General features: G+C 46.5%; 1 protein-coding gene across 1 annotated transcript in view; it reads left to right on the top strand.

Moving 5' to 3' along the window:
- Positions 1 to 4516: 4516 nt before the first annotated feature.
- TNIK (TRAF2 and NCK interacting kinase) overlaps positions 4517 to 11645 on the top strand; it is a 414109-nt gene continuing 406980 nt past the window's right edge. Inside the window, exon 1 of the mRNA XM_065876880.1 lies at positions 4517 to 4573. Coding sequence (XP_065732952.1) covers positions 4517 to 4573 — 57 coding nt within the window. The remainder of the gene's footprint in view (positions 4574 to 11645) is intronic.

Here is an 11645-nt window from a genome sequence, read left to right as displayed (position 1 = left end):
ATAATAATCTGGTTGTTTTATGAATGTAAGATTCTGTATTATACATCTGAGGGTAAAAATATATATATATAATAAAATCCATTTTTGCTCCATTAAAAATAACTTGGAGCTTTCAATTTGTTTATTGACTGAAATCAGTTTCTGTCTTGGACTTCCCTGGTGGCACAGTGGTTAAGAATCTGCCTGCCAATGCAGGGAACACAGGTTCGATCCCTGGTCCAGGAAGATCCTACATGTCACGGACCAACTAAGCCTGTGCGCCACAACTACTGAGCCCACGTGCCATGACTACTGAAGCCCACGAGCCTACAGCCCATGCTTCACAACAAGAGAAGCCATCACAATGAGAAGCTCACGCACCCCAACGAAGAGCAGCCCTCGCTCGCCACAACTAGAGAAAGCCTGTGTGCAGCAATGAAGATCCAACACAGCCAAAAATAAATGAATTAAAAAAAAAAAAAAAAAAGAGGGCTTCCCTGGTGGCGCAGTGGTTGAGAGTCCGTCTGCCGATGCAGGGGACACGGGTTCGTGCCCTGGTCCAGGAGGATCCCACATGCCTCGGAGCGGCTGGGCCCGTGAGCCATGGCTGCTGAGCCTGCGCGTCTGGAGCCTGTGCTCCGCGGCGGGAGAGGCCACAACAGTGAGAGGCCCGCGTACCGCAAAAAAAAAAAAGAAAGAAAGAAATAAGTGCCTGTCTTTCATAGTAATAGATTTCCACGAATGATTGGTGATTGGTATACTCAGTGTTTGGAAATCTCACGTGCCTATCTGTGGTACCACTTCTAAGTCTGAGTGCTTGCTTTGCTGATTGCAGTAGGAAGAGGGGCAGGACAGGGCATGGTGGAGGTCGGGCGATGTAAGTATGTATAGTTTACCTTCAGCATGTGTGTGTGTGTGGTCTCCTTTCTCCTGGAAATTGGTGGTAGTCCCTTGGGGTGATACCTTGTTTCCTTGGCCCAAGCACCCATTAGTAACAATCCAGACTGAATGATTCCAAACATTTAGCAATATTTGCTTAAGATCTCTTTTTTAAAATAAATTTATTTTATTTTTGGCTGTGTTGGGTCTTTTTTGCTGCGCGTGGGCTTTCTCTAGTTGTGGCGAGCAGGGGCTACTCTTCTTTGCGGTGCACGGGCTTCTCATTGCGGTGACTGCTCTTGTTGCGGAGCACAGGCTCTAGGCCCACGGGCTTCAGTAGTTGTGGCGTGCAGATTTAATAGTTGTGGCTCACGGGCTCTAGAGCGCAGGCTCAGTAGTTGTGGTACACTGGCTTAGTTGCTCTGCGGCATGTGGGATCTTCCCAGACCAGGGCTCGAACCCGTGTCCCCTGCATTGGCAGGTGCATTCTTAACCACTGCGCCACCAGGGAGGCCCTAAGATCTTTAAAAAAAAATTAAATTAGATACCATTGTTGGAGCCTCCTTTGTGCTTTCCCATCCTCTTTCTCTTCTTCCCTTCTCACTGCCCCGAAGTTCATGCTTCTGTATCCTTCCTATGTCCATGCTTTTTATAGTTACCTACATATTTAGACAGACATAAACAGCGTATCATATTGTTTTGCAGGCTTTCAAACTGCACATAAATGATAACAATTCTTTCAACCCTTCAGATTACACCAGGAAGAAAATCTCATTTTGGTCAAGTTTTGAATGACTTTTCTGGCATTTGCTAATCTCTCTTTTAACAAATTGAAAACTCAGGATAGGTAGTTACTTAGAATTTAACAATACTGTTTTATTTTCCATTGTATTTATTGTAATGATTTCCTTCTATTTTTTAGCAGGTGTTGCTAGCTTTCCATCCACAGTAGTGACTTATGTTTCCTTTTAAGTTAAATATGAGAAAAAAAGAAAAGTGTTGATTTAAAGAAAAATGTTAAGTAAATAACAACTGTCCAGGAGGTTTACAGATATGGCAAAACATTAGTTTTTACAGAAATGGCTGAAATTTGATATACACTCGACCTAAAAAATAAAGTTCAAGTTCCTTAAATGGGTATGCAAAGCTCTACCTGATCTGACCTCTGCTTTCCTCCTCAGCCCAGTCAGCACAATTACTTCACCTCCAGCACAAACTGCCCGGAGTTTCCTCCTTCCCTTACCAGCTGGAGGGACCTTGGCTATTGTAATCTCTCCTTTTATGGTATTTCCTGCAACCAGCATCCCTGCCTCCACCTGCCTCTCTTATCATCCTCTCAGGCTCCTAGGAAGCCCTCCCCCACTTCGTACACAGCGCTGTACCGAATATACGGTTTTCTAATCGGATTCTAAACCCAAGGGTAGAATTTAGTGCCAGTACCATGACATCCTTATGTCCTAAACAGCTGATTAACACTAAAAGAAATGACCTATTTGTGATGTTTCAAATAAAATTGGGGGTATAAAATGAAGGTTCCCCTTGAAAAAAATGTTTACCTCATTTTTCATATGTTTGGAGTATTAAAAATAGTTCTGTTCATAGATATCAATACCTGATCTTAATTATTTTCTTTCAATACTGAGACAATACATTAACTTGTCATCTAGATTAAGGGTAAAAAAGGCACAGAGAAAGGAAAAATAAGGACGATGAGAAATGATAGGTTTTTATGTCATTTCGACATTACTTGGTGGCTTAGTTACTACCTCGAGCTGGATGATTTTATTAGTAAATGTGAGATCAAATCAAATGTTTTGAATATGACACATTTAAACGTTTGACGTTTTAATGGCAAAAGCTCCTAAACTGTTATGGCCACTGAGATGTTGGAACAATTTTCAAGTTTCATGATGCACGATGCATATAAATAAATAGAATATTATTAACAAAAACAGCAGACCGCATACCGAATGCTGTTTGAAAGTCCCCTAACGTCTGCAGTCCTGAAGAACTAACTACATTGGGTTCTGTTCATTCATTCAAAAGCATTGTTCTGAAGCTGATATTCATACCACACGACTAAAAAACCCTCAGGACGCTTGGCCAGAAGAAAATTCTCATCCTAACAGAGGTGCAGATAATGCTTTCGAAGCTACTGCTGTATTGGGAGAAAAGTTCAATTTTAGCGTTTCATCCTATGTATTTCGCGTGGCCAAGGCCGGACAGGAAGGGCTGTGCGAGGAGGTTGGGGGGTGACTTGACACTCCAGATTACAGAATGTCAGGTTTACCACTGTAAACGTACAGCCTATAAATGAGAATACGGGTGGAGTGAAATCGCTCTCACGCCGTACATCTTCTGGGTTACATCTTATCCGCCAGCCAAACTTTCTCTATCAATCTGGGTAGGTCAGCAGCAGAAACACAGCCGGAAAGGACGATGCAGTGTCCTGAGGCGGCGTGTGCTGCCTTATCCAGTATTGCCTTCCGAATTACCTGAAGCATTCAAGCCATTGCACCCAGAGAACAATCCTCGTTTCAGTTCGGTCGTTTCCGTGGGGGAATTGCGGTACGGGTAGGTCCTGGGTGTGGCGAGGCCAAGAGGGAGCTCAGAGCTCCCAGCTTTCCCGCTTTTCGCAAACCTTCCCAGCCCGGAGGCGGCGAGTGACCGGCCCTCGATAACTGCCAGGCGGGGTCCCGAGGGCCGCAGGAGGACCCGACCCAGCGGCAGCTGCAAATTGCCGAAGCGGGGGTCTGGGCGCCCGGCGCGAGTGCGCTTCTCCCCCATTCGTTCCGCGGCTGGAGGCGGACCCCCTTCCTTGCACACAAGTCCTTATATGCACCGGTTGCAGCAGCCCGCGCTACTCCAGCCCCACAAATAATTAATGGGGGAGGGAGGGCGTCGCTCTTTTTCTTTCGCCCTCCGGATTTTTTTTCAACGTTGGAGCATTTGAACCCTGCCGAGAACCCCTCAAAATGCGACTGAAGGGCCATTTTGCTGCAGCGCAAGAATTGGACACACAAAAATAAAGTCCCCTTGTCCCTACGATAAGCACGGCACGGTTCAGGAAAGCTCTTTAGATCCAGCCCGATTAGCCCGCAAAACCTGGGCTGAAAGGGTGCGCGCCCCTCCCCCATCCACGTTGGTGCAGAGGGACCGGGTCAGGAAGCGCGGCCTCTCCCCAGTAGGAGACCACGCCTCCTCCGCCTCTTCCCTCCCGCCCCCTTTACTCCTCCCAGGAAGCGGTGATAGACAGTTCTGTGTGGTTCTCCACACCCACCCCCCCAGCTGAGTGGAGGAGTTGATGTGTCTCATTATAACAGCCAATGCAGCCGCCATCCACGCACAAGCAAAGAAGCATGTCCCATTTAAATACACCCACGCAGCCCCAGCGCCCTTAGCTGCTCAGGGCGCACAGCCCACACGCACCGCGACTCCGGGCTCGGAGATCCGCGCAGGCTGGGTTCCCGGAGCCGGCGGACTGACGCGCGGAGGATCGCGATAAGGCGCTGTGGGGCCGGGGTGGGCGGGGGAGGCTGGGCCCCGGGCTTCTGGCGCGACACCCGCATGAGGACGCGAGTGAAATAGACCGAGGTGGAATTTTCAACGGGGAATCTTCGGGGTGGTTTTGGTCCATTTCTCCCGCGAAGAAGTCGACATGGCGAGCGACTCTCCGGCTCGCAGCCTGGATGAAATCGATCTCTCGGCTTTGAGGGTGAGTGGAACATGTTTTCTGATTTCTTTGCAGTGTTTTGGGTCAGGGTGAATGGGCTTGGTGCGTGGAACTGGGGCTCGGGCTGGTAGGCAGAGGCGGGCGAATGCGACGCGAGGGAACCTGGATTCTCGTTTAGATTCGGGGGTTGCTGAGGTGCTCTTGGCTAAGTACCCACAGCAGGGGCTGTGCGGTACGTGTCCTCCTTTGGTGGCAGCCAAAGCTCCCCTGAGAACTCGTGGAGCTTATGCCAGTTTCATCGTAGACCGGTGTAAGAGCACTAAAATGAAAGGCTCGTGTGTGTGTGCGTGCGTGTGTATGTACACAAGCCCCGGGCAGTCGTCTAGTGCCAAGGCTCTAGACCCCACTGTCCCTTTCTGCAAAAAGAATAACAACAGCGCGAATAAAGGCACTGGTCCCTCACGTTTTCCAGCTACCTGCTCGATGACATTGTGAACCTGGCTGTCCCCGCGACGCCGAACCTGCCGCTCCAAGGGGGCAGTTATTGCTATGCTGGTCTTGTAGCTGGCAACTGCCTCCCCTTCCCCCCCTTTTCTGCCGTCGGCGCCCCGACTCGCTCTCAACGCTCTCTTAAACGCAGGTCTGCCGCTCACCTTTATTTATCGTTTTAACTCAGCCCTGCCTGTGCTTTCTGACTTTGTGGCTGTGACATTTCAGTTTTATGGCTGAACTTAAGCAGGTGAAAGGGATGTGCTCTCTGCTTTTCCCCAATCAGACCGGAACTCCTGGGAGTGTGAGTGAGTGTGTGTGTGTGTGTGTGTGTGTGTGTGTGTGTGTGTGTTTTCTCTGTGTCTGTGGCTAGTCCTTTGTAAAGCACCTACCCCCACCCCGCTCCAGACCCCCTGGTTTGCATTTACCCTCACGTGAATTGCCTCAGACGCCGTTTCATTGTATTGACTAAGACATCACTGATATAGAATCCATTTTGCTGTTGTTTTGAGATCGGAATACCAGGAATCCTAGTGCAGCCTCGACGCCTCCCCACCCCCCAAGCCCAACACACTCCTTCGGGGAAGGGGGCAGAGCTTTCTTGAGATGTTAATTAGATGCTCCCTGCCTGGAACGGGGGGAGGGGTGTGGGTGGCAGCAGCAGCGGGGGTCTGAGAAGGATGGGCTACCAATCTTAGCACGGCTTTTTCCTCTCTTGAACTAAAAATAAATTTTTTTAAAAAAGCGATTGTATGTACATGAGGCAGGGAGGGTCGGTGAGACCGAACTGATGGTGGCTCTCAACACAGAGACAGGCAGGATAGGTGAAGCTTGGAAATTCCCACGCCCTCCTGAAGAATACATTGTTAGATGCTAAATCTTGGGGTTGTATACCTGAATCTTCAGTACTTGCCTTGACATTGCCTTCTTCACTGTTATTTTAAAGAACTACCTTTATGGTCAAAGTGGTACTTTTTCTTTAGTCTCGTTAATCCTCTTTCTCCTGACCTACCCTCCTCTTTTTAACTCCCCCTCCCCTTCTCCTTAATCCTTCCATCTCAGAGGTGAGGTTTCTGGGAGGCAGCCAAGGGGCTGAGAAGGAGCAGAGATGCCATTTGAAATGGCTTTTTTTGATAGTTGGGTAGCAAAAGCTCATTCATGCGTTATTACAGTAAGCTATTTCCCTGGCGCCGAAAGGCCACATTCAGAACCCGCTGCCCCCTGGGCAACTGGGGGTGGAGGTTGGTAACGGGGTGGGTGCTTTGGCCAAGTCTGTGGCTTCCTGCTTTACAGACTGTGTATGTTCATCTGCCCTACTTTCTGCGCTGGGAGTTTCTGCCAGCGGGTTAATCAGGTGGATGGATGGCCCAGACTTCAGGGTAGAGAAAAGTGGCAAAGCTGGGGAGGAGGACAGGGCGGGGGGATGGGAGTCTGAACAATGGGCAAGTCTTGCGATTTCCCTGAGCCGGAATCTCAACGTCGCTTCTCTAATGGATAGCGCTCTTATACGATTGTAAGTTGGGCTTGGTCTGGAGGTGTCCCTTGTGGGCTTTTTCCTGGGGAAGGTTTTCAGAGATACCCAGAGCTTGCAAGCTTATGAGCAACCACAAGGGCTCCTCGGCCAACCTGGAGTTCGATTCACACCTGGGAGATCTGTGCTTGGGAGATCAGTATTTTGAAAAGATATCTTTGCACAATTCACTGAAATTGCTCTTTGTGGCTTGGGTTTTAGTGCTTTGCCACTGTATTTCTGCCTGCAGGAGGTGTGGAAAGAGGGAGGGATACAGCTTCCAGCTAGCCCAGGAGATGGGGAACTGCTAGCAGGAGGACTTAAGTGCAGATGTGAGGACAATTGCCTCCCAGAGGTCAGGGGTCTGCGACCAGTCTTGTGGTGGGTGAGTTGTGCAGGCCTGGAGCTGAGTCCAAAGGCCACAGAGGTAATCTCCACAAATCAGAGGGCAGATGATCTTTTTCTTTTTTCCCAGATTAAGAGAGATGGGCTCATGTAGATGAGAGGTCTCATTTGTTCCTAAATCCTCAGGAAAGCCTGCCTGCTGAGAACTTCCTGGGGAATGCCTGACCCCTGAAATGCAGCCAAGGTCAGTGGCATCTAGGAGAATTTACTGCAGCCTTACCAGTCCCTTGCTGTTTTGGTGGCTCTTTACACAATCAATGCCCTTTTTGTAAACTCTGTGCTCAATGCATTTAAAGCAGATCCTGTCTGGAGAGGCCTTTATCCTTTCTCACTTTGGGGGCTTATTGTTCTCAGCCAGTGATCCCAGACTGGACCCAGTCTAAATTTTCCCCAAATAGCAACAATGCATAATTTAAACCAGAGCAACCAGGGAAGCACTGATCACTTAAATTATGCAAGATTTGGATGGTTTTAAAAAGTAAGAAAAGAGAGGATGGTTAGAAAAGAGGTGATCTGAATCCAGTTTTATTAGTCCTGATTTTTAGAGCTGTGGAGAACTAAGTCTTGAGGGAGAGGAATGATTTCATAGATTTAGAGCTGGAAGAGAATTGTAGAACACTTAGCCACTCCTTTCATTTAAACCTGGGAAGCTGTAGCCCAGAGAGGTCAAGTCTATTGCCCAAGGTCACACAGCCCTCTCCCTGCTTGGAGGTGGGGTGAGTAGGGGAGGGGAGAAGGGTGGTTTGGGGAGAGGATATAGGTTTCCTGACTTCTCATTCAGTGCTCTAAGTCACATTGTCTGTGGCTAAATCAGATATCAGTAATACATTTTCTGCCTGAGCACAAAAAAAATGGCAGAGAGGAATTATTTCACCAGGGTCATGGAATTTTATTTATCAAAAATAGAGAAACTGCTTCATGCAGGTAAGCTCATAAAACATTAAACCATGGAGCTTTAAAGTATCTTTGGAATTCATCTTGTCCAACCCCTTCAATTCCTCCTCTGCAGGCAAATGACTGTCTGAATCATCTAGGACAGATGGTTGTCCTGCATGGTAACCTCTCTCTCCGTAACCCTTTTCCATCTAAACATATCTCAAGGGGTTGATCTAGACATACACATTATTCAGATGTCTCTGCATGCAAGGTTTATAGAGTTCTATGTATGTTTTCTATAATCTATGTGGATACTTATATTCTACATAGTTTTACGGATATAAACTATCCATGTGGGTGTATGAAATGTGTGTGTACATACATAGGCTATAGAAAACAATCTACTCATTCAGATGCAGGGCTTGAGTCATTCTTCCTTCAAGATATGACAGTATTAAAAGAAATGAAATGTGCCACCAGTGTGCTTTATTGCATAGGAGGTGAGGTCAGCCCAGAAAGCTTTTTGGAGATTAGCATACATCTGAATCTGAGCACCGTGGCTGGGCCCACAGAGTAAGGCAATCAAGGCCAAGATTGGCCGCTGCTGACTTCATACTCTTAAGTTTCTGCCAGGACTCACACTCACTTTTCTATTTGAACAGAATTGGATGACCTCTGCTTATCTTTCTCCCTCTACCCCTCACTCCCTGCTGGGCCTAGATACTTTTTTTCTCCATTGAAACCTAGGTTTAAGAATTGACCTCATCTGGAAGACTTGCATGCATTCTTCCTGCTATGCTTTTTACGTTTGTATTATAAATGGTATGGGGTTTTATTTCTACTTCCTCACTAAACTGTGGGCTCCTTGGGGCCAGAGGCTAGGTCTTGTTCATCTCTGAGTCCATAGTCCCAGTTAGTTGAATAAATGAATGAGTTAATGGAGTGGACTGAGCACTGGGTTCTGTGTCCACGTCTTATTAATTCTGTGACTTTGGATCAGTCCTTTGTCCGTAATTAACTCAAAAATGGGAATGATCACAACTGCTTGCCTTCCTCATACACAGGATTCAAAAATCAATAAGTATTTATGGCAGTGCTTTGAAAACTGTAAAGCACTACACAGATATGCTATTCCATGATTAAATAGAATTGTATGGGAAACTTGATTCCACCATTTGATCCCAATGATTGTGTGTAACAGAAAATGATCCTGAGAAAAAGATATCAGAAGGTCGTGCATCTTTTTAATAGTACTTTTTCCTTTGAATGTATCAGTATGGCCTTATGTTGACCTTTCATGGTCTCTGTCTGACCCTCTGATGGCCTGGGTTGACCTTTGCTCGAGGTGAGTTCAGCCCAGAAACTTTTTGGAGATTAGCATATTTCTAAACTAGTATCAAGTATCAGCATTATTCATTAAAAACTTTTTCTTTTCTTTTTTTTAAGACTTTTTCTCCTCTTTATGGATTAACCATTATGCAAATAAAAACACATATATTGTGCCTGTGCCTTTTCAAAGTTTGTGTGTGTGTGAGGTGGGACAGGGAGTGGATGCCTGAAATGATACACTACTAGTCCAGTATTTAAAACCTTCTGGTCAGAGGTCTCATGGGCTTCAAGAAATCTTGAAACATTAGTAATCCATTACCCCAGAGCAATTAATTAAATGTGGTCTTATGAGAATTTAGTAACGTTGCATGAATTGCTAAGATAACGGTATCTTAAAATGATAATAGCATAAGTTTTTAAATTAGATACATGTGCTGTTTTTTAGAGATATTAAACAGGTGTTTTCTTTGCCATGACGTTGCCTCATAATAAAATAGGGTGTAGTGGTAGTTATCAGAACATCAGAGAAATATGTGTAATCATTTTCAGTGTTCATTATTAACTGGAGTAATCTTTGTACAAAAGCTAATATAAGTCATGGTTTGCTGTTTGCCAGATTATTGACTTAGGAGGTCATGGAATATTTTGTTGATGAAAGAATACCCAACACTTTTCTTTTATGGGTATATCATATTTTCCCCCGTTATCAGTAAGGCTCTTTGAAATCTCGTAACTTTGAGTCTTGCTGGTTGGCCCTTTCTTCTTTCTGTGTCTCTGTCTGCCCTGGAATTAATCTTCCGTGCCCTTCTTGTTCTACGCCATTCCTTCTTTCAGTGATGGTGGTTCTAAAGCCCACCCAGCTTTGAGCTACTGTGATTGAGTCATGGCAGCCCTGACCAGCTGAGCAGAATCAGTCTGAGTCTGCGTTTCTCATAGAATTTGGGATAACTTGTGTCTGAAAGATGCTTTCATGTTCAGTTGGTTCTTGCATTTCTGGGGGTGGGGGGAGTAGCTCTGTGAGAAGAGGTCCTGAACTAGCAGCGTGCTGAGCATTCCAAGAAAATCTGGGTGATAGTTTTGTAAGAAATGTTATTCTGCACATAGAAATATGAGGTTCCTAGCGGAGAGAGAGGGAGGACTTAAATAGAAAATGTTGGATGAATTCTGCTTATAATTTCTTCCATTCTGGTTGGAAGCTGATTTCCCTCTAGAGAAAGCTGATTCTCTATCCACTTTTTTTACATGCCCAGGCTGCCTCTACTTATCTCAAGGGGGTGCCTGGAAATTCTCAAAACACATTTTATTTTACCCCAACCTTAAACAAATTTCCTTAATATCTATTGCCTGGGTCCCCTTGTCTCCAGCCTTCTCCTGGCCAGTTTCCCTTGTGCATTGCAGCCATGTTAGTCTTCCTAAAGCACAGTTTCAGTCTGGGTATTTGTTTTATTTTTTAAAAAAATAATTAATTAATTTTTGGCTGTGTTGTGTCTTTGTTTCTTTGCGAGGGCTTTCTCTAGTTGTGGCAAGCGGGGGCCACTCTTCATCGCGGTGCGCGGGCCTCTTACTATCGCAGCCTCTCCTGCTGCGGAGCACAGGCAGGCTCAGTAGTTGTGGCTCACGGGCCCAGTTGCTCCGCGGCATGTGGGATCTTCCCAGACCAGGGCTCGAACCCGTGTCCCATGCATCGGCAGGCAGATTCTCAACCAGTGCGCCACCAGGGAAGCCCAGTCTGGGTATTTTTAATTCACAGCCTTCCCCGACTCCTCACAGTCTACAGAACAAAGACTAAACTCTTTACTTCAAGACCAGTTAAAATTCAGCTGGGCCCCGGCCCCATGCCCTGCAGTTAACGACCATTCCTTCTCACTTGCCATAGGGAACAGCTTCCTTCTCCCCATGGATGCTCTTTAGGGGGTGACCTACCTTATTCTCTTTTTTTGTACCTACTACCCCAGCACTCAGCATTCCAATGCCACCTTTTCCACCAAATTTGCCCTGATCCTTTCAGATAGAAATTAGCCCTCTCACTTGTAAATCCTCTCCGAACTGATCTCATAACTTTTCTTTTAGACCTCAGAACTTTCTGTCTTGGCTTATCTTTACTACTAGACAGCAAGCTTCATGAAGGCAATGTGTATTTTTTTTTTTTAAATAAATTTATTTATTTATTTATTTGGCTGTGTTGGGTCTTCATTTCTGTGCGAGGGCTTTCTCTAGTTGTGGCGAGCGGGGGCCACTCTTCATCGCGGTGCGCGGGCCTCTTACTATCGCGGCCTCTCCTGCTGCGGAGCACAGGCAGGCTCAGTAGTTGTGGCTCACGGGCCCAGTTGCTCCGCGGCATGTGGGATCTTCCCAGACCAAGGCTCGAACCCATGTCCCCTGCATCGGCAGGCAGACTCTCAACCACTGTGCCACCAGGGAAGCCCAGCAATGCGTATTTTTGATTTTCTTAGGAATCCCACCAGGATGACCTCTGGGGCTCCAGGGTCTGGAAAATGTAGGTTG

The sequence above is a fragment of the Phocoena phocoena genome, chromosome 4, assembly GCF_963924675.1.
Source record: "Phocoena phocoena chromosome 4, mPhoPho1.1, whole genome shotgun sequence".
Lineage (NCBI taxonomy): Eukaryota > Metazoa > Chordata > Mammalia > Artiodactyla > Phocoenidae > Phocoena > Phocoena phocoena.
The sequence above is the reverse complement of the archived record's forward strand: the minus strand, read 5'-3'. Positions and strand labels throughout refer to the sequence as shown.